Source organism: Papio anubis, chromosome 9, assembly GCF_008728515.1.
Source record: "Papio anubis isolate 15944 chromosome 9, Panubis1.0, whole genome shotgun sequence".
NCBI lineage: Eukaryota > Metazoa > Chordata > Mammalia > Primates > Cercopithecidae > Papio > Papio anubis.
Window position 1 is genome coordinate 127,263,652 of NC_044984.1, and position 24,314 is coordinate 127,287,965.

Sequence of the window (24,314 nt, forward strand, 5' to 3'; positions counted from 1 at the left end):
ATATTATAGATGCTACATGGGTAGAGATTTCAGAAAAAGCTGTGAGTCGAGGAACATTCACTGGAGTTGAAGAAAAGAGCTGAACGTGAAGTCTACCTGGGGAAACTGTACCATAATCAAAGGCACAGATGCAGAGAAACATTTCAGAAGAGCAGTGAGGAAGAATCTAGCCAAAATGGAGTTAATAATGACTTCTGTGCACAGAAAAATAAATGGAGAGATAAGATGTTCCCATACCACGAGGTTCTTCAACATAAAGGTAACAGGTACTTAAACCCACCTGACTATGTGATGGGATGGGAGAGAAGCTTTAGAGAAGTTAAACATCAAATGTACCAGAAAAATGCACTGGGAACTGACTTGAAAATCCTTAGTCTGTACAGAGGAAGGTAAGAAGCAAAATCTCCTTACTATGTTTAAAGTATTAGGGTTTTTTTATGTGCTTTTGTTTTTAGAGACAGGGTCTCACTCTGTTGCCTAGCACATCCGTGGCTCACTGTAGCTTCCAGCTCCTGGGCTCAAGCAATCCTCCCACTTCAGCCACCCAAGTAGCTGGCACTAGAAGTGCACACCAGCATATTTGGCTAAGTTATTATTATTATTAGTAGTAGTAGTAGTAGTAGACATGGGGTCTTGCTTTGCTGCCCAGGTTGGTCTCAAACTCCTGGCCTTACATGACTATCGTGCCTTGCCCTCTCCCCAACCTCCAAAGCATGAGGATTACAGGCATGAGCTACTGCGCCCGGCCTAGATCTTCATTCTGTATCAGTGGGTTCATCTTCTACTCTCTGTGGTTTTAAAATAGATATATATCAAATTACAGGAAAGAAGAAAAATAATAAATTAAAAGTTTAAGTTTAAATAAACTCAAAGGCAATCAGTGTTATCTAAAAGAAGAAAAAAACTATGAATTCATAAAGAGAGCCTTAACCAAGAAAGTGGGGTTCTAAATGGCCATCAATCTGTGCCACTGAATAAGATGGATACATTTCATCATAAACTCCATAGAGAAAAGACACATCCCGATGTGGAGAACAGGTTATGGAGCACATCTGTTAAAAATCATGAAGAACTCATGTCACCAATCTTGAGTGAATTCTAAAGATTCAGGAACTTTAAACAGTTTTATAAACAACATTTTAAAAGTGCCCACCTGTCATCAAAAACCAGAGATTAAATGTTCACTGTATCTCATAAACCTGATTATTCCTCACCTGAAAAGTTTTGATTTAGGATTTCTTGACCTATTATCCATGGATCTTGTTGTTCCAGTTTGAAAATTGCATCAGGTTTGAGAATTTGATAACCTGTCGATTGGAAACACAGAGGACTTGGACCTAACTGCTTGGGCTAAGAGTCTTAAATATGAAGAATGTTTTATTACAAAGGCTGTGAAATAAAAAGCAAGTGAACGAAAATCTTTCAATTTAGTATAAAAGTCAAATAATCTTTGACATGTAAAACTTACGTCCAAAATCAACAAACACCTCACAGGCCAAACAGTTACTGGCCATACCGTAAGTTACATAAGAATGTTCTTACTCAAGAAGAAGAATGTTCTTACCCAAGAAAATCAGATTGCTATAGTTCTCCAACATCACATCTCTGTACAAGTTCTTCTGAGTAGGATTAAGTAGCTGCCATTCCTCCAACGTGAAATCCACAGCCACATCCTCAAATGATATCTGGAAAAGCACAATCCCTGTTAAACCTGAAGTGGTTCTCACTTGGTCTTGTAAAATACTTGCTTCTGTATTTGTGGTAGGCGGCCTCCAAGATGGCCCCAGTGACCTCTGACTCTGGTATTCATGCTTTTGCGTAATCCTCCCCTCTTGACTGTGGGCTGGACTCACTGACTCATTCTCCTGAACAGAACAGGGGAACACGATGAGATGCCACTTCCAAGACTAGGTTAGAAAGAAATGCAACTTCTATCCTGGGCACTCTCTCTCTGGAGGAGTCTGGCTGCTGTGTTGTAAGGTCGCCACGTGGAAGCTCATGTGCCATGGCACTGAGGCTTCCCAACAGTCACTGAGCGAGCCTGGAGGAGCCAGCTCCTTCCTCGCTGCACCCTGAGATGACGGCAGCCCTTCTCAACACCTTCATCACTGCACCATGTGAGACCCTCAACTGAAACCAACTGGGAAGCACCTGGCAGATTCCTAAGCCCAGAAACTGTGAGATCAATGTTTGCTGTTTTCAGCCCCTGAGGTTTGGGGTAATTTGTTACACAATAATGAATAACTAATACAATATAATATAATATAACATAATATAAAATAATCTTGAATTATGCTTTGAGCAAGAAATGTTTAAAAAATATATAATATATATATTTTATATAATATATATTTTATATTTGTACTCCAGACTGGAGTACAATGGTGTGATCTCGGCTCATTGCAACCTCTGCCTCCCAGGTTCAAATGATTCTCCTGCCTCATCCTCCTGAGTAGCTGGGATTACAGGCGCCCACCACCACGCCCAGTTAATTTTTGTATTTTCAGTAGAGACGGGGTTTCACCATGTTGGCCAGGCTGATCTTGGACACCTAACCTCGTGATCTGCCTGCCTTGGACTCCCAAAGTGCTGGGATTACAGGCATGAGCCACCACACCCAGCTTAAAAATATTTATCATTGTGAATTCATTCATCCATCTACCTATCCACTGAACAAGAAACCAGAATAGGTTGTCTTTAAACAATACAGTGGTTCTCAAAGAAGGTGCCGCTGGTATCTGAGAACCAATTTTAGCTAAGCAACATTGTCCCATGCAGTTAAGCCCTTCAGCATGCCTGGCCTCTGTCTGCTAATGACAGTAATATCTCTCAGTCACTGGCTGGGCATGGTGGCTCACGCCTGTAATCCCAGCACTTTGGGAGGCTGAGGTGGGCGGATCACCTGAGGCCAGGAATTCAAGACCAGCCTGGCCAACATGGCGAAACTCCATCTCTACTAAAAATACACACACACACACTTAGCTGGGCATGGTGGCGGGTGCCTGTAATCCCAGCTACTAGGGAGACTGAGGCAGAAGAATCACTTAAACCTGGGAGATGGAGGCTGCAGTGAGCCACGATTGCACCCCTGCACTCCAGCCTGGGCAACAGAGCGAGACGATCTCAAATAAATAAATAACAAAACAAACAAACAAACAACCACTGTCTTCCCTCTGGGAGCGATTCTGCTCCCAAGTAAGAACAACTGGCCAGCTATTTCAGTACCTTCCAAAACACACGTATCGAGCAATTAAGATTCCAGGAACGATCTGGGCACGGTGGCTCACGCCTGAAATTCCAGCACTTTGGGAGGCTGAGGCGGGTGGATCACCTGAGGTCAGGAGTTGGAGACCAGCCTGGCCAACATGGTGAAACCCCATCCTATTAAAAATACAAAATTAGCCAAGCTTGGTGGTGCACGCCTGTAATCCCAGCTACTCGGGAGCCTGAGACAGGAGAATCCCTTGAACCCTGGAGGTGGAGGTTGCAGTGAGCCAAGATTGCGCCACTGCACTCCAGCCTGGACAATAGAGCAAGATTCCATCTCAAAAAAAAAAAAAGAAAAGAAAAGAAAAGAAAAAAGATTCCAGGAACCATAACACGTATCAGAAATTTAAAAATGAGTAGAAAAATATCATGTTCTCAAGTACCCTTCAGGCCAGAGTGAATAAGGTTACAGGACTATGAAACTAGCATTTACAGAATATAGACAAAACAGGGATAAAAACACTGGATTTGACAACACTGGCTCAGGTGCTATAAAGAAGTAAGGCTTATGAAGGGTCTTTAGAAAGTCCTGGTCACAGAGGGGGATGAGGAAAAAGGACACACTCAAGGCAACAGTGAGCAAAGGCAATGGAAACAGAGTGTGTTTTCTCAGGGATGAAAGTTCAGGAATATAAGGGAGGAAGTGGGAGTGGCAGCGGTGGGAAAGGTCCACAATATCTTTAAAAGGGGAAAGTGGAAACTTGAGGGAATTAAAGCCAAGGCCAGATCATTTTGGACTCGGGTAAGTTGCTGAACATTCCTGTCCCAACAGTTACAAGGAACATAGAAGAAAGGAGAAGGCAGAACAAATGAGCATGAAGGACATGGGGAGTTACTTTCCTTCATAAAGCTGGAAGACAAGGAGTACTCTGTGTGTGGGTAAATGAAAACTAAAAATCAAAGAAAATTAATTTCTTGCCTCAAATGTTAGTGTTACACAAAGAGGTCAGAAATTGTCCCTGAGAATTATAACAAGCTAGATTTATATGGGTGTATGGGCTGAACTCCAGTATAGATGTGTTTTGCAAAAACCTTAAGCACAGAGTTCTAAAGTGTTTTTGAGGATGACGTGCATTCAGGCATCCAGCAGAATCAAATGCAAATTCTATTTAGAGAAAGAGATCCAAATAATTCTCACAAATAAAGGTTCAAGAAAAATGAATACAGAGTAAAAGAGAAACCAGAATGCACACATTAAAAAAAAAATTGGCTGGGTGCAGTGGCTCATGCCTGTAATCCCAACATTTTGGGAAGCTGAGGCGGGCGGATCACCTGAGGTCAGGAGTTCAAGACCAGGCCGGCCAACACGGGGAAACTAAGTCTCTACTAAAAGTGCAAAAATTAGCTGGGCACGGTGGCATGCGCCTGTATTCCCAGCTACTCAGGAGGCTGAGACAGGAGAATCACTTGAACCTGGGAGGCGGAGGTTGCAGAGAGCTGAGACCGCGCCACTGCACTGCAGCCTAGGCAACAAGACTGATACTCCATCTCAAAAAATAAATAAATAAAATAAAAAATAAAAGAAATCTATTTATTTACTTATTTATTTTGAGATGGAGTCTTACTCTGTTGCCCAGGCTGAAACGCAATGATGCGATCTTGGCTCATTGCAACCTCTGCCTCCCGGGTTCAAGCGATTCTCCTGCCTCAGCCTCCCGAATAGCTGAGATTACAGGCACACGCCACGACGCCTAGGTAACTTTTATATTTTCAGTAGAGATGGGGTTTTGCCATGTTGGTCAGGCTGGTCTTGAACTCCTGACCTCAGGTGATCCGCCCACCTCCCAAAGTGCTGGGATTACAGGCGTGAGCCACCTTGCCCGGCCTGAGAAATCTAATTTTTAAAAAAGACAGGAGAGGTATAAAAGACTTGAGATATTTGAACTGTCAGCACAGAATATAAAATAAATACATTTAATATATTCAAAGAAATAAAAGATGCTAATGAAAGTATGAAAAAGAATCAGAAGACTATACAAATGAATAAACGGATTTGAAAAAGAATGAAATACAACTCCTAGAGATAAAGTGCATAGTAAGTAAAGTTAAGAAGTCAACGGAAGGGCTTAAGAGTAGATTAGAAAAAGATGAAGAGGGAATAAGTGAATTGGAAGACAGACCAGAAGAAATTCATAATGAAGCAAAATAACAGAAATGGAAACTATAAAGCAACCCAGCTACATGCTGCCTATGAAAGAGGCACATTTATGTTCCAAAGAGTTTAAACATAAAAGGACTCACATTACTTGATTTCAAGATTTCCTGTACAAGCACAGTAATTAAGACAGGATGGAATTTGTGAAAGGATAAAAACACAGGTTAATGGAACAGAACAGAGAACTCGAAAATAAGCCCCTACAAATATACTCAATTGTGTCACAAAAGTACAAAAAGCAATTCTACAGTCTTTGTGACAAATAATGTCAGAATAATTTTATACTCATAAGCAAAAGAAGAGATCTCAACACATACCTCACACCTTATATCAAAACTAACTCAAAATGGACCACAGACCTAAACATAAAAAACTATAAACCTTTTAGAATAAAACCAAAGAAAACCTGTATGACTTTGGGTTTGGCAATGAGTTAGATACAACACCAAAGGCCTGATCAATTTAAGAAAAATATTTGATAAATTGGACTTTCTCAAAATTAAGAACTTTTGTTCTGTGAAAAACAATGTTAAGAGAAATAGAAAATATGGCACAGACTAAGAGAAAATTATTTGCAAATTACATACCTGCTAAAGCACTCATATCCAGGATATAAAGAACTATTAATAAGAAAATAATCCCATTTTAAAAATTAGCAAAATATCTTGACATTTCACCAAAGAAAACACATGGATGGTGGCCAGGCGTGGTGGCTCATGCCACGCCTGTAATCCCAGCACTTTGGGAGGCCGAGGCGGGAGGATCACCTGAGGTCAGGAGTTTGAGACCAGCCTGGCCAACATGGTGAAACCCCATTTCTACTAAAAATACAAAAATTAGCTGGGTGTGGTGATGCACACCTGTAATCCTACCTACTGGGGAGACTGAGGGAGGATAACTGCTTGAACCCGGGAGGCAGAGGTTGCAGTGAGCCAAGGTTGTGCTACTGCACTCCAGCCTGGGCGACAAGAGTGAAACTCTGACTCAAAAAAAAAAAAAAAAGAAAAGAAAATGCATGGATGGAAAGTACACATAGGAAAAGATGTTCAATATCATGTCAAAAGGTGAATGCAAATTAAAACTATAATGAAATACTACTATGTACTTATTAGAAGGCTAAAACTAAACACACACACACACACACACACACACACACACACACCTGACAAATATCAGTGAGGATTCAGAGCAACAGCAACTCTCATTCATTGTGGTGGGCATGTAAAATGTACAGCAGCTTTGGAAAACATTTTGGCAGTTTCTTACAAAGTTGAACACAGACTTACCCCACAACCCAGCAATCCCACTCCTAGGCGTGTACTCAAGTAGTGAACTGAAAACTTACATTCACCTGAAAATTTATGTTCAAACCTACATGGAGATGAATGCTTTATTCAAAACTGCTAAAAAGTGGAAGCCACCAAGATGTCCTTCAATGAGTGAATGGATAGAGACTGTGGCCCATCCATACATGGGATAGTATTCAAGGGAATCACATGCCAAGAAAAAGGAACAAACTGCCGACAAGATATGAATGAATCTCAAAGGTATGCTGAGTGAGAAAAGCCACTGTCAAAAGGTCACATACATGATCCCATTTGTTTTTTTATTTTTATTTTATTTCTTGAGACAGAATCTCACTCTGTTGCCCTTTTGATAAGAGGAAACCACATTAACTATCCCTACTTTTCCTTCTGTTATGGCTTCTGGGAATACCTGAGAAAAGCTTGCAGTTCAATTCTGTAATAGGGAAGGATCCCATTTCTTTTTTTTTTTCGAGACAGAGTCTAGCTCTGTCGCTCAGGCTGGAGTGTAGTGGTGCGATCTCGGCTCACTGCAAGCTTCGCCTCCCGGTTTCACGCCATTCTCCTGCCTCAGCCTCCTGAGTAGCTGGGACTACAGGCACCTGCCACCACGTCCGGCTAATTTTTTGTATTTTTAGTAGAGACGGGGTTTCACCGTGTTAGCCAGGATGGTCTCAATCTCCTGACCTCGTGATCCACCCGCCTCGGCCTCCCAAAGTGCTGGGATTATAGGCGTGAGCCACCGCGCCCGGCAGGATCCCATTTCTTATTGATCTCTTCCAACTTTAAGACTTTTGTATGACTCTTTTTCTAACTCTGTCACCCCGGAGTGCACTGATGTAATCCCAGCTCACTGCAATCTCCATCTCCTGGGTTCAAGTGATTCTCATGCCTCAGATTCCCGAGTAGCTACGAGGCTAATTTTTGTATTTTTAGTAGAGACGGGGTTTTGCCATATTGGCCAGGCTGGTCTCAAACTCCTGGCCTCAAATGATCTGCCCTCCTTGGCCTCCCAAAGGGCTGGGATTACAGGCGTGAGCCACCATGCCCAGCTGAGACTTTTGTATGATTCTATAATCTACTATGCGCTTCTTTTGACATCTTCTTTCCCAAGCTTATATTTTCTCTTATTTAAATGTATTTAGACCCTTCTGTGTGTTGCAGAGATTTCCATAAGCCTCATCACATCCACAAAATAGGATAAACCGATAACCCACCTGTGACTGGATCATTTTCCACTGCTCTTGGGAAACCCGCTGTTTTGTGACTTCTCTTAGTCCTGACACCCTGGAGTGGTCTCTGGTCAGTGGTCTGTAAACTGAGAATGCATTCTTGGTCTTGTGGGCTCTTCTTTCTTATCTCACATGAATTGTCTAGTTCCAGAGGGTTACTGCCTGTGGATGCAGTAGACATTTTATTTTAGATGATCTAATTAACTTGGAAACCTAAATCTTGGTGTTCTCTTGCTGGGAGCTCAGATTATTTAAAGCCTCAAACTAGACGTTGGGTAGGTTCACATCAGGGCTAGCAGGTGGGAAGCAGGGTGGAATGTGAGCTACTGGCATGTCTCCATCGGGTCTGACCTGCATCTAGGCCAGGTCTGCAGCACACACTGAACTTAACCACCCTGGCTCCACCCATAAATGCCAGATGGAAACCACTCACCCGGCTGGTTCAAGCAGACACCTCAGAGGAGCACCCCTACACCGAGCTGCTCAGCACAGACACCTCCAGAGGAGCACCCCTACACCGGGCTGCTCAGACACCTCCAGAGGAGCACCCCTACACCGAGCTGCTCAGACACCTCCAGAGGAGCACCCACACAGGCTGCTCAGCACCTCGGGGCCACCCCTACCCAGGCTGCTCCAGCACCTCAGAGGAGCACCCCTACACCCGAGGCTGCCCAGCACCTCCAGAGCACTCCACCACCCAGGCTGCTCAGCTGGGCCACCTCCAGAGGGCACCCCTACACCCGAACCTACTCTTTAGGCACCTCAGAGGGGCACCCTTGAACTGCTCCAGCACACCTCCAGAGGAGCACCCCTTGAACTGCCAGCACCTCCCAGAGGCACCCCACACCCAGACTGTTCCAGCACCTCCCAGAGAACACCCCTACACCCGAACTGCTGCTTTACCTCAGAGGGCACCCCTACCAGGCTGCTCAGACCCCCACCTCCAGGAGGCCACCCACCGAGCTGCTCAGCACCTCCAGAGGAGCACCCCTACAGCAAACTGCTCAGCACCTCCAGAGGAGCACCCCACACCGAACTGCTCAGCACAGACACCTCCAGAGGAGCACCCCACACCGAGCTGCTCAGCACAGACACCTCCAGAGGAGCACCCCACACCGAACTGCCCAGCACCTCCAGAGGAGCACCCCTACGCCGAGCTGCTCAGACACCTCCAGAGGAGCACCCCACACTGAACTGCTCAGCACAGACACCATGCAGCTCTGGAAATGCAATGAGGGCTTATTCATTCCGCAGAAATATTTCCTGGAGGTACCTAAATCAAGTTATTTGTGTTAAGTGCTACAGAGTAAAATGCAACTTATTTCTAGGCAGGGTGGTAAACAGAAAATGGCCTTTAGATGGAGATGGTGAATCAGCCTGGGGTTCTGGCTCCCTACCCCCAAATCAGCCAGGAACAAAAGGAAAACATAGATCAGAGGAACTAATATAAGAGTAAAAAAAGAAAAAGAGACGCCCCTGCGCAGACGCAGGGTGAAGCTGAGGCATGGGATTGAGGCTGAGCAGGGCCTGGCTGCAGCCTACAGTAGATGGGAGCCAGAGGGGGCAGCAAGACACAAGGCAGGGAGTGTCTTATGTTGCCTCTTCCCCAGTTCACACTGGAACAGCTACCGCCTGCACTGTCTTCAGAAATCAGCAGTAACAGCCCAGGCTGCTGGTTTCCAAGGTGTACCTGAGGCAGACCCCAATCCCTGCAGAACCGAGGAATCATGGAGGGGTAAGGGCTGCAGCTGTTCTTTGGGTATTTTCTGACCTCCTGCCTCCAGCATCCCAGGGCTGGGAGTGTCAACTCACGAGCTGCCCGGAATGGGGGCAGCTCACAGCTGGAAGAGGGGGCACGATTTCCAGGTCTCCCCTTGGTCCTGGGCCCCTGAACGCTCCGCTGCTTCAAATCATCAGAAGTTTCAGAGACTAAAGCATGGCCTTCAGCCTTTCCCCAGCACGCACCTCCAGACGATGTGGGGGAGCAGCTGATACCCCGAGGGGAACGTGAGCTCACAGGCCTGGAAGAGCAAATATAGATTTAAAAGGAAGAAAAAACTCTAATTTTCCCTCATACCAAACAGAGAAAGAGATTCACCCCCGTTTTTTGTTTGTTTGTTTGTTTGTTTTTTAAGAGGCTCAGTTTTGCTCTTGTAGCCCAGGCTGGAGTGCAGTGGCATGATCTCGGCTCACTGCAAACTCCGTCTCCAGGGTTCAAGCGATTCTCCTGCCTCAGACTCCCAAGTAGCTGGGATTACAGGCGCTGCCACCACGCCCGGCTAATTTTTTGCATTTTTAGTAGAGACGGGGTTTCACCATATTGGCCAGGCTGGTCTCGAACTCCTGACCTCAGGTGATCCACCCGCCTTGGCCTCCCAAAGTGCTGGGATTACAGGCGTGAGCCACCATGCCTGGCCACATTCTTTTTTTGAGACAGGGTCTTGCTGTCACCCGGGCTGGAGTGCAGTGGCATGATCTTGGCTCACCGCAGCCTCGACCTTCCTGGGCTCACGTGAATTCTCTCACTTCAGCCGCCTGAGTAGCTGGGACCACAGGTGTGCGCCACCACACCCAGCTAATTTTTGTAGTTTTTGTAGAGATGGGGTTTTGCCTTGTTGCCCAGGTTGGCCTTGAACTCCTGGGCTCAAGTGATCCACTGGCCTCAATCTCCCAAAGTGCTGGGACTACAGGTGTGAGCCACCGTGTCTGGCCTCGTCGAACTTTTATTCAATAATAAAACTGTTTTTCTTTATTTTCTACTTGTGTGGAGAGGTCTTCCGGGTTGGCATATTTTAGGTTTATTTCCCCAACAGGCCAAATAATCAGGTAACTAAGTATAACCATTATTTTTAAAACTTTTTCAAAGACCACAAACTGCACAAAAGATATCATCTTAGGCAGAAGATGGAAAAGACTGACCAAGATTGAAAATAAGCATAATGAACTCAAGAAGTACCACATCCTGGTGCATGTGAATGCTTACACTTTAAATTTCTTCACTGCCCATGGACCAGGCCACTTAGATTAAGCCACACATGGAGTCAGAGCCAAAGAAATTCAAGGACATGCGGCTGCACAGGGATGCTCTTTCCTTCAACAGAATGAGTTTGAAAGGAAATGTCCAAAAAAAGTTTCCTGTAAACTTGCGGACAAGAGGAACCGAAAATCTACCTTACATAACAATCCTGCCAAGCAACATTTGTCCAGCAATCACCGTCTACACCTGCGGGGCGAGGCCACGTGGCCCAGGAATGGTTGCCAAGCAGCGCCGAAGCTCCCAGGGCTGAAGCAGGTGACTCCCGAGCACACGGCAAGGGCCCCACAGGCAAGGGGCTAATCAGCCAGCCAGGAAGATATTGAGTGGCACAAGGCCAGCGGCACCTTTCCAGAAAGTGAGGTAAACTGAGCGAGAAGACCTACAGCAAGGGCCTTTTCTCATCTTCGTCTGTCTTCACTGTCCCACAGAAACAGAGTAAGCAGTGACTGAAGTGTCCACTCCCCTGCCTCAAATGAGGGAGGAAAGTTAGGACTGGATATTAGCAAATGGCCGGGTTTTTCCCCAGGGCAACTGAGAAAAAAGAGTAGAGGCAGACGCCACCCCTCTGTGCAGTCTCCCACTTACCCCAGAGGCAGGCTGAGAATTAGACAAGGGCAGTTCCCAGGTGACCTCACGCTCAGGAACCCCACGGTGCACAGCCAGCGGCATCCACACCTGCAGGGCACAGGAGGCGGGGACCGGCGTAGCTCGCGCCTGGCACCTGCGGGGAGCAGACGTCAGTGTAGCTCGCGCCTGGCACCTGCGGGAGCAGACGTCAGTGTAGCTCGCGCCTGGCACCTGCAGGGAGCAGGAGGCAGAGACCAATGTAGCTCACGCCTGGTATCTGTGGGTGGAAAGGCATATGGGGTGCTTGTATTAACTGGCCATAAAAATATGGGACAATAAGTTGTGGAAAGCCACAAGAGGCCTCTGAGGAGGAATGCCTTCTTATTGCCATTATTTTCCCATGTTCTGAGCGAGACTTGCTCTCTTATCCATGAACGCTGTGTTTAAGGAGAAAGACACTCCTCTGAAGCATTGGAATGTGGCCAGACGTGCAGGTTCCTAGTTAAGCCCGCTCCCACTAGCTACTCTCCGATAAGTTAAAAATACGCTGTTTGAGCACAAAGGAGATTCATTTAAACCGCCACTGCTATAGATTACACGTAGGACGCACTGCTCCCTTTCACCATTTCTGAACGCTTGGTTTCACAGATCTATGATTGTATTTCCACAAACAGAGGGAGACCAGAACTCTGGGCCTTTGCAGCCTCCACTTTGCAATTGGCCCCCTGCCTATACACACTTCTTTTTTTTTTTTTTGAGACGTGAGTCTGGCTCTGTCAGCCTGGCTGGAGTGCAGTGGCCAGATCTCAGCTCACTACAAGCCTCCGCCTCCCGGCTTACTTATCTCTGCCTTCCACCTCAGCCTTTACGCCTCCTCTCTGCCACAAGAGAATCAAGGTAAGACTCAGGCCAGGGAGGGGAGACAGGTCCCAGTGTCAGCAGGGACAGTTAACAACCATAGTCCCTCTTGGAAAGATTGGCTAGACTGTGGATTCTGACCCCAGCCGTGGTTAACGGCAGAGCAAGGACACTGAGGCAGGAGGAATTCCTAGAAAAGGCGGGAAAGGAGAGGCATAGCGCGTGGCTTCGCCCATTCACAGGAAGTGGAGATAAAGGTCAGAGGCTCTGAGGGGGACTCCTCTGTCCAGAAAGGGCTGGGGCTTGTGGCTAGAGCAGATTTCTTGAGAACAAACATCCTGGAAGAGCCCAGAGATTGGCATCCAAGACGCAGCTCCTCCTCAGACGCCCAAGAGCTCCTTCAGGCTCGCGGCACAGAGCTCAGGGGTTCCACCGTCTAGGAGGCCCAGAGAGGAGCCCTGACTATAAAGAGACCCCATAGTTACCGGCACCCAAACCTGAGGTCCCTGAAATCAGGGTCCCCCCGGCCTCCTGGAAGCTTCAAATTAGTTCGAACCCTTTTTGAGTGAATGCGGAGGGACCTCCTCCAGCTGCTTCTCCAGCAAAGGGAATGTCTTGTCCTGAGTCCAAAAGCAGCCACCTGGCCTCCCGCTTCAGAATCCTGAGTACTTAATCCCCCTGCTCTCACATTCACACCAAACCTCTCACTCCACACACGGATACACAAGTGCACGCACACACAGACATGCGAACACACAGACGCACAGATGCACACATACAGACACGCACACACAGACATGCACACAGACATGCGCACACACTCACAGACGCACATACAGATGCACACGTACAGACAGGCACACACACAGACATGCACACTAAGATATGCGCACACACAGATGCACAGATGCACACACGTAGAGGCATACACAGACATGCACAGACGTGCGCACACAGACGCACAGATGCACACATACAGACGTGCACACACAGACATGCCAGCATTAGCTAGACGACGTGTATACACACACACACGCATTACAGGTGCACAAATGCACGCATACACACAGGCATGCACATACCAGGCACACTGATACATATGTACATCACACACTTAAGACACACACAGATACAGGTACACACAGACACGCATTACACAAAGACATGCACAGACACACTGATACACACGACATCACATACAGACGTACACACAGACACACAATGATACGCATATCACACACAGACACACTGATAGTACATCACACACACACAGACATACACACAGACACTGATACACACGCATATCACATACTCTCGTAGACATTAGGGCTAATACAGACACACTGACAGGTACACACACACACAGACGCGACACACAGTGATACACACGTATACACAGACACATACAGTCATGCACACATACACTCAGACACAATGATACACATACATCACACACACAGACGCATACAGACGCAATGATATGTACATCACACATACACTCGACGACACACAGATATTACACACACACATGTACAGACACGCAGACATGCACACTCAGACACGCTGATACATAAATCACACAGACATGTACACACAGACACAATGATACACATGTACATCACACATACACTCAGAGGCACACACACAGATACACGTACACAGAGACACGCAAACAGATGCACACACACTCGGATGCAGTGATACACATGTATATCACACACAGACATGTGCAGACACAATGATACACACGTACATCACACACTCAGATGCACACACACGTACACACAGACATGCACACTTAGACACACTGATACGTAAATCACAGACATGTACACACAGACACAATGATATGTACATCACGCATACACTCAGACACACACACACACATACACACATACACACAGACACACTCAGACGCACTGATACACACGTACATCAGACTCACAGATATGTACACACACACTGATACATACATCATATATACACACACTTAAGACACGTAGACACGTACATCACATACACACTAATACGTACATCACAAACGTACATACACACTGACATGTACATCACATACACAGACACATAAACACACTGATACACGTGTACATCAGACACGCACAGACACTGATACACACGTACATCACACACAAACATGTACACACAGACACACTGATACATACATCACAGACACACAGACACGAGCACACACACTGATACGTATATCACACACTCACAGACACGTACGCACACACAGATACGTACGTCACACAGACGTACACACACACTGATACACATGTACATCACACATACACAGACATGTACACAGATACACTGACGCACATGTACATCACACGTACACACAGATACACATGTACACACACAGACGTACACACACAGATACGTACATCACATACACACAGATACGCATGCATATCACACATGCATATATGTACACACACATATGTACATCACACTCACACACAGACATGTACAGAGATATGTACCTCACACATATACACACTCAGACATGCACACAGACACGTCCATATATCATATATACAGACATGTACACACACACTGATGTACATACATCACAGATACACTCAGACACAGACACACACTGACACAATGATGCACATGTACATCATACACACAGACGTACACACACACACTCAGACATATCACAGACACACACACACAGATACACACACTGATGCACACATACATCCCACATAACACAGACATGCACAACTCACTGACATACAGCGCACACACACCGATAATACGTACATGACACACACATACAACACACATGACACATGCACAGAAAAGCACACACACTCACACATTGATACACCACACAGGCACGTGACACACACACACTGATACATACATCACACGTGCACACACTCATAGACACACTCATACACATACATCACACACACTCATACACATACACCACACAAATACACACATACATCACACACATATACTCACAAACATCACACACACACATTCATACGTACATCACACAATACACATTCCCACACACAGACCTCACAGTTTCACACACACGCATATATACTCATTACATACACATGTTCACACACACATCACACACACATTCATGCATGCATCACACACAGTCTCATTTACCCGCTAGGAAAGCAGCATTTGCTGAATTCTTATTACACACCAGGCACCGCTCTGCACCCATGGGAAAGACCACTCAACAGGATGTACGGCGTCTTTGCCCTCCAGGGAAACAGCCAAGTAAATAAATGATTTCTGACTGTGAGCGCTCAGAAGAAATTTTAACTGTGGGCCGGACGCGGTGGCTCACACCTATAATCCCAGCACTTTGGGAGGCTGAGGCGGTGGACAGATCACTTGAAGTCAGGAGTTCGAGACCAGCCTGGCCAACATGGTGAAACCCCATCTCACGCTAAAATACTGGGCTGGGCATGGTGGTGGTGCCTGTAATCCCACACATGGAGACCGACTGAACCCGAGAACAGGTGAGCTGAGATCACGCCACTGCACTTCCAGCATGGCATGACTCTGTCTCAAAAGGGAAATTTTAAATCGTGACCTAGTGATGGATGGACAGAAGACATTCTCTCTGTGACGGGAGAGGCTTGTGGAGGAGAGGTGCTTAGCCAGCCTGAAGCAGGAGGAGCCTACCACCGAGGGCTGGGCCGACCATACCACCCAGGCACCTCAGATGCAAAGGTCTTGGGCGGAGGAGCCAGAGGTCATCAGGAGGGATGGAAGAGGCCCAGGAGGTACAACCAGCAAGGGGAAAATTCTACAAGGAGAAGACCTGAAAGCCAACGGGGTCACTGAGAACTTTTAAAAAGGAAATAATCACGTAAAAAGAGTAGTCACTGATCAACGGTCCCATGCTACAAGGAGAGGGCCAAAGGGCAAAAAGACTTGTCACACACGAGAGGCTTCACAACCATACGCACTCGGATCTGCTTCCAGACCCACCAACATAGCCCTCCCAGGCCCCTGGATTACCAAGTCCCAGAGAGGGCCTCAATCACACACACACACCCCAGACACGAACCACTGAACTCCGCAGCCACAAGCCCATGCCAACCTCCAGCGTCCCAAGTCCCCCAGTCACTCACAGTGACCACCTGAGAATTCTCCAGCTCCACATCCCAAGATGTCCCCAGATCACTGGATCCAACAGGCCTGCTTCACAGACCTCCGGACCACACAACCACGGAACCCCATAAACTCCACTCCCACTCACCCATGTGCCCCCATCACTTCCACAGAACCACAACGGCTTTAATTCTACAGGCCACTCAGTATCTCTCCCTGAGAGGCCGCCTCCAGAGCTTTCAGTGACACATGCTATGGTTTCCCCAGTGATCAACAAAGCCCCCAGGTGGTAACTCTAGTGGCCCCACAACAGCCTCCAGAAACACCTAACCACTGACTCCACAGACTGGGCACAGTATTGGCTCCCAGACAACTAATCACAGATATCCAAAGGCCACTAACTAATATTGCCACATTTATTTATTTATTTATTTGGTGACAGCCCTTCTGTCAGCTTTTCAGGCTGGAGTGCAGTGGCTGATCTCAGTCACTGCAAGCCTCGGCCCCAGGTTCACCATTCTCTGCCTCAGCCTCCCAGTAGCTGCTGGGACTACAGGCTGCCACCGCCCAAGGTTTTGTATTTCTTAGTAGGAGACGGGGTTTCACCTGTTAGCCAGGATGGTCTCGGGATCTCCTGACCTCGGGGTGGATCCACCCTCGCCTCAGCCTCCCAAAGTGCTGGGATTACAGGCTTGAGCCACCGCGCCCGGCCTATTATTATTATTTTTTAAGATGGAGTCTTGCTCTGTCACCAGGCTGGAATGCAGTGGCGCAATGTCGGTTCACTGCAACCTCCACCTCCCGGGTTCAAGCAACTCTCCTGCCTCAGCCTCCTGAGTAGCTGGGACTACAAGTGCCCACCACCACTCCCAGCTAATTTTTGTATTTTTAGTAGAGACGGGGTTTCACCGTGTTGGCCAGGATGGTCTGGATCTCTTGACCTCGTGATCTGCCAGCCTTGGCCTCCCAAAGTGTTGGGATTACAGGCGTGAGCCACCGCGCCAAGGCCACTAACTTCGAACTCCACATTCACCGCAAATGGCAAAGAAACCATTATGCTCCCAGGCTTCCCTCTCACTGACACCCACAGGGTCCCCAATTTCTCACCCTCACCCACCCACACATCAATCACAGACACTTGCATGCATGCTTGGCATTCATCCCAAACATCAAACTCCCAAGCCCTCCAATCATTCCTCCTCACAGACTTCACTGCCCACCCCATCAGTCCTTCAGTCATCTCTGGTACCCGGTCACTGATACAAACAAGCTCCTTCTCACCTGGTTCCAACACCCTCAAATAACAAAGCCAATGCACAGGGCACGAGCCAACAAAACAATCCCCATTCAACGATGCACACTGGACCTTTTATTCCTAATCCTCCACAGGCCCCCAGACACTCACCTGGCGTTTACCATTCCTATGTCACACCATAGACCCCATGGGCCAGGCAGAGTCATCCCTACAGGCCCAACTGATGACTGGACCCCAGTGACTCCCACACGGCTTTTAAATACAGATGCCCAGACACCATAATCACCAGCACCCCCAAACCCCACTTAAGAATCATCACAGACTGAAACCCCAAACACTGAGTCCCAAAGGATCCCCACAGAACTCAGACACTCCTGCAGGTGAGCTGGGGAGGGAGGGGAAGAGAAGGGTGGGGAGGGGAGCGGGGAGGGGAAGAGAAGAGTAGGGAAGGGAGGAGAAGGGTAGAAAGGGGAGGAGAAGGGTGGGGGGGGGAGAAGGGTGGGGAGGGGAGGAGAAGGGGCTTCAGTCACCCCTGCAGGTGAGGTGGGGAGGAGAGGAGAAGGGGCTTCTGTCGCGGGACGAACACACCGGTCTCCATTCACTCACTTTATCAGGTGCCCAGGTCACGCGCTCACAGAGCCCCTCCCCAATAACTGACATTCTCAGACTTGCGCCACAGACCACCTAAATTGGACCCGTCACTCAATGCCAAGGGATCCCTAATCCCTTATCCCTGGGGCCCCCAAGCATTCGCCCCATGACATCCCATTCTCTAGTCCACTCCATGCTGGAGCATTCACTGACACTCCCATAGCCCTTCCCAGACACCACCTGGAAAGGGATTGTGGGGCTGTGCACAAATGCCGACCCCGCAGGCCGCTCCAACGACGCCAAGTACGACCCCGTTGTCCACGCACTCACAACCTGCAACGGGTCCACCATTAACTTACATCCAGACTCCCTTGTCACAAACACACAGAGCCCCCATTCCTAGTGCTTCAATCATAAGATCCCCAAACACAAGCACAGAAACCAACCCCAGCCACTCGCCAGCACAGGCCACCCCACACTCGCCTCCGCTATTGGAGACGCGTTGAAACAGCAACCACCGTTATTCAGCTGTCAAATAAAACATGCAACTGGACACAGCAAAGACGGCTCCGAAAGGTTGTTGGAAGTGGTGGAAAAAGACGCGGAAGAGGGTTGGGAAGGGGAAGGGGCTTCTGGGAAGAATCCCGAAGCCACGAGACTCACGTGCATCTCTGCAAAGCAAAAAGGGATTTTCTTTCATAGAGAGACGTGAACAGGGGTAGCCAAGACCAGGCCTGCCAAGCGAGGTGGAGGTTCGCGCGACCAGACAGCAAAGCAGAGGAAGCCTGACCCTGAGCCAGCCTGTTCTCTGCCGAGGCTGCGTGTTGGCTCAGGCCGGGGATGGGCCAAAGCTCAAGAAAATGGGGAAAGGAAAGAAGCTTAGCTAAAGTTTGGTTAAGGAACATTTTGCTCCGACCGCTCAGTGGAGTTCAGCCAGTCACTGATGAGGCAAGCGCCAGCAACGTGGCGGGTCTGTGTGAACAAGGGGCATCCTGGAGGCTGACCTAAATCATATAGGGAAGGGGGGTCTTTGCAGCGAGTCATCTCCTGGAACCCAAAAGCGTGGGAAATGCCTCAGCCTTCACTGTTTCCAGGAGCACAAGGCTCTGGCGAAATTCAACACTGTCACAGCCGGCAGGCTTCCGTCAATGGAACCCACACAAGCGAGCCCCTAAACCCTCCCAAGCAGACCCCGCAGAAGCCTCATCATTCACCCCGCTGGCCTCCAGTGCTCACCACAAGGCATCCACATCATTGATCAGCAGAGTCCTAATCGCTGCAGACACATCCTCCACACGGCCTCCCAGGGGCCCCTCTCCCCTAGGGCCAAGAGCAGCCTCGCGTCCCCTTGCCCCGCCCGCGCTGCACCCCAAGTCTACAGGGACCTCCATAGGCCGCCAGTGAACCGCCCAGCTGACCCCAAATCTCCCCCGACCCCCACATTCAGCGCCCCGCCGGCGCCCGCCCTACAGCCCCCACCCCGCCCGCTGCCTCCCACCCCCGCGCGCCCCCAGGGCCCCGCCCGAGGCCCGCCGTCCGCGCATGCGCCCAGGCCGCCCAGCAGGCCTTTCTGGCCCCGGCCGGCAGCCAGCTCTGGCGCGCTGGGGTCACCGCTAGCCGGTCCGCAGCGGGGTCACCGCGACCCCCGGCGCAGACACAGAGCCCGCCTCCAGCCCCGCCGCCTAGTCGTCCCGCCCCCGCTGCACACTCCCTTACCCCTCGGACCTCGCAGTGCCGTGGTGGACACGGCCCCACCGCGGAAGTGAACGCGCAGAGAACTACATTTACCAGAGTGCCGCTCGCGCTGGAACTACACTTCCCGAGGGGCTCCGCGGTGCACCCGCCGGGGTCGCCCTAGGACGTTTCCGGTTGGAGAAGCCGCCTGGCGGGTAACTGGGGAGGACTGGAAGAAATCTAGGATGGAGCCAGCAGTGCTGGCCCAACATGTCTGTGAGAGAACCTAAAGGCGCCTCCAGGAGGACGCCTCTGCATCTTTTCCTTGTTTTTTTGTTTGTTTGGTTTTGGAGGCAGGGTTTCGCTCTGTCACCCAGTGGGGAGTGCAGTGGTGCCATCACCACTCATTGCAGCCTCAGGCTGGTTTCCCAACTCCTGGGTTCAAATGATCCTCCTGCCCCAGCCTCCTAAAATGCTGGAATTACAGGCATGAGTCACTGCGTCCGGCTTCTTTTCCATTTTACATCACAGCTGTAAGTAATATAGGTAAATTTTAGTGTTACGCGCGTTGCAGTGAGCCAATATCGTGCCATTGCACTCTAGCCTGGGCGACTGGGCGAGACTCCGTCTCAAAAAAAAAAAAAAATTAGCTGGGAGTGGTGCTGGGCGCCTGTAATCCCAGTGAGACAGGAGAATCGCTTGAACCCGGGGGGCGGAGGTTGCAGTGAGCCGAGATCCCGCCGCTGCACCCCAGCCTGGGCAACAGAGCAAGGCTCTGTCTCAAAAAAAAAAAAAAAAAAAAAAAGGTTTTTGCCAGGCCGGGGGCGGTGACTCACGCCTGTAATCCCAGCACTTTGGGAGGCCGAGGCAGGGGTATCACCTGAGGTCAGGAGTTCGAGACCACCCTGACCAACATGGTGAAATCCCGTTTCTACTAAAAATATAAAAATTAGCCAGGTGTGGTGGCTCATGCCTGTAATCCCAGCTACTCAGGAGGCTGAGGCGCGAGAATTGCTTGAACCCGGGAGCAGTGAGCTGAGATCACACCACTGCAGTCCGCCCTGGGAGACAGTGAGACTCCGTCAAAAAAACCCATAAAAGCATATTAATTTTTACATAAAAATGGGGAAAAACAGGAAACACACAATTGGCAATTTAAAAAATTGGAATGGCCATAAAGACCAAATTCAAGTATTTGTGAAATAATATTTAGCTCAATTCTATATTAGTAAATTTGGAGCCTGTGAGAAATGGGGTTTTGCTCTTGTTGCCCAGGCTGGAGTGCAATGGCGCAATCTCAGCTCACTGCAACCTCCGCCTCCCGTCTCCCGGGTTCAAGCGATTCTCCTGTCTCAGCTTCCTGAGTCACTGGGATTACAGGCGCCCAGCACCACTCCCAGCTAATTTTTTTTTTTTTTTTTTTTGAGACGGAGTCTTGCCCAGTCGCCCAGGCTAGAGTGCAATGGCACGATATTGGCTCACTGCAACCTCTGCCTCCTGGGTTCAAGCGATTCTCCTGCCTCAGCCTCTCGAGTAGCTGGGATTACAGGTGCGTGCCACCGTGTCCGGCTAATTTTTGTATTTTTAGTAGAGATGGGGTTTCAACATGTTAGCCAGGCTGGTCTCCATCTCTTAACATCGTGATCCACCCACCTTGGCCTCCCAAAGTGCTAGGATTACAGGCGTGAGCCACAGCACCCAGCCACTCCCGGCTAATTTTTTGTATTTTTAGTAGACATGGGTTTCACCATGTTGACCAGGCTGGTCTCAAACTTCTGACCTCAGTTGATCCACCCGCCTCAGCCTGCCAAAGTGCTGGGATTACAGGCCTGAGCCACTGCACCTGGCCCACATTGCTCCGGTTCTAATTGAAATTCAGACTTTATTTAAGCAACCCAATTCCGTGCTCAACAGAGCTAAAATTAAAATTCTGCTTTAAGGTGGTTTTGTTTTTGTTCTCGGAAAATGCTGCTGTTCACAGATTTATGATTTTCACTTTTCTCTGAGGTTGTGTTATTTATTAAATGACTCACTAGAATTTATACGCCCCTCCCTTTTTTTTTTTTTTTTTTTTTTTTGAGACGGAGTCTCGCTCTGTTGCCCAGGCTGGAGCACAGTGGCATGATCTCGGCTCACTGCAACCTCTGCCTTCTGGGTTCAAGCAATTCTCCCATCTCTGCCTCTTGAGTAGCTGGGATTACAGACACCCACCATCATGCCTGGCTAATTTTTTGTGTTTTTGTAGAGACGGGGTTTCACCATGTTGGCCAAGCTGGTCTCTAACTCATGACCTCAGGTGATCTGCCTGCCTTGGCCTCCCAAAGTGCTAGGATTACAGGCATGAGTCACCAAGCATGGCCATGGCCTTTTCTCCCATTCAAATTTTGGCCAGGAAAGAAAAGTTTCTCTCTCTCAAAAAAATATTGCATGACTTAAGTAAAACTTATAAGTTAAAAAAAAAAAAAAACTGGCTAAACTCTTAAGTTCAGTTCATTTGACATATCTAAGGTCCCATTTTAAATGACCAAAGCCAATAAAAGAAACTTTCTATAAAGACAGAGATAAGTTTTAAAGATAAGACACTATTTCTCCCAGCCAAAAGATAGCTTAGTGACTAAGGTTTTGTGAAACTATTTAAGCTCATCCTTCATGACATACATTGGACCCATAAGACTCCCCTCAACAAAAAACATACAAAAATATCCTAGTGCCCTAAGTGCCCCAAATTACTGGGTTTCACCAAGACATATAAGAGGAAAAAAGTGACTCATGGGTGACTCTTCAAGAAATAATCCTTATTAAGCAGCATGCCAGATCCAACAACTCTTTCCCTTTCGGTCTTTGACCATTAAAACAAAAACCCAAAATTATGGACAATTGTCCATCTAACACTGAGTCTTTACCCTTCAAAAGAAATACACCTTTAATGGCCGGATGCAGTGGCTCACGCCTGTAATCCCAGCACTATGGGAGGCCAAGGTGGCAGAGTACCAGGTCAGGAATTCGAGACCAGCCTGACCAACGTGCTGAAACCTTGTCACTACTGAAAATACAAAAATTAGCTGGGTGTGTTGGCGGGCACCTGTAATCCCAGCTACTCGGGAGGCTGAGGCAGGAGAATCACTTGAAACAGAAAGGTGGAGGTTGCAGTGAGCTGAGATCGTGCCACTGCATTCCAGTCTGGGCAAAAGAGGAAAACTCCGTCTCCAAAAAAAAAATACACCTTTAAGTAACTCCAGCTAAATTCATATTCATAAATAGTACCTTATGATGTGACATCCCATCAGTATCTTTTAAAATGGTCTTATTTAACCCATAAAGACCCAAACTACGAAGACCAAAATGAAATGCCATTAAAAATACCTAAATTAGTTCATTTATGAACATAATTGTAAAACTGGAATCTAGCCGGTGATGGCTCAAACCTGTAATCCAAAGCACTTTGGGAGGCCCGGTAGGGTGGATCATGAGGTCAGGAGATCGAGACCCTATCCTGTAGCTAGCAGGTGAAACCCGTCTCTACTAAAATACAAAAACTAGCTGAAGTGGTGGTAGCCTGTAGTCCCAGCTACTTGGGAGGCTGGTAGGAGAATGGCGTGAACCGGGCGGGCTTACAGTGAGCCCAGATCAAGCCACTGCACTCCAGCCTGGGAGACAGCTGAGACTCCATCTCAAAAAAAAAAAAACTGAGTCTAAAATTTTTAAAAAATTGAAAGTTACTTTCAATTTTTGGATGATAAAAAGCATCCAAAGGAGACTCTGAAAATTTCTTTCCCTACAGAAAAAATTAAACTCTCTAGAATTATCGATATATTAAAAAAGGAAACTGCCAAAACTTCTTCTCACCCTTCTGCTTCTCCATCTCTTTATCCCTCCTTCTCTAAACTGCCTTGCCAAGACTTGGCTTCTTTTTTCCTCCTCCCATCCAATCACTTATCTTTTGTAAATTATTATGTATTAATGTGGAGTCCTAATTAGGGAAAAAGAGTCAGGGTAGTGGGAACAGGGGAAAGCAAAATAAGAAAGAAGAAAAAGCAGATAAGCTGTAAGTCTGCCTTTCCTAATGGTCCAGGACACAGAGTCGTCCTGTGCAAATAACTCACAATCTTCCTATGCCTAGCTATCGCCAGACTCTCAGCTGATACAAAAAATGCAAGTCAGCTTCCTGCAACCTTGGTGTTATCAGAAATGAATGTAACACTGCAGCCCAAAAACCACCTATTCTATCTCCAGGAAGTCTGCGTTTCCTTGCAGTCAG

At 47.9% G+C, this 24,314-nt stretch overlaps 1 protein-coding gene across 12 annotated transcripts in view; it reads right to left on the minus strand.

The window, feature by feature from the left end:
• ZNF605 (zinc finger protein 605) overlaps positions 1-20,186 on the minus strand; it is a 31,053-nt gene extending 10,867 nt beyond the window's left edge. The window contains exons 1-6 of one of the 12 annotated variants that reach the window (XM_009182108.4): positions 8,933-9,415; positions 8,455-8,530; positions 8,392-8,412; positions 7,944-8,120; positions 1,565-1,685; positions 1,215-1,307 (exon numbers count right to left, since the gene is read on the minus strand). In XM_009182108.4, coding sequence (XP_009180372.2) covers positions 1,215-1,307; positions 1,565-1,685; positions 7,944-7,958 — 229 coding nt within the window. In that variant the 5' untranslated portion in view covers positions 7,959-8,120; positions 8,392-8,412; positions 8,455-8,530; positions 8,933-9,415. The other 11 variants (XM_031650963.1, XM_031650962.1, XM_031650964.1 and 8 more) reach the window with 11 other exon arrangements.
• Between the last annotated feature and the right edge of the window lie 4,128 nt (positions 20,187-24,314).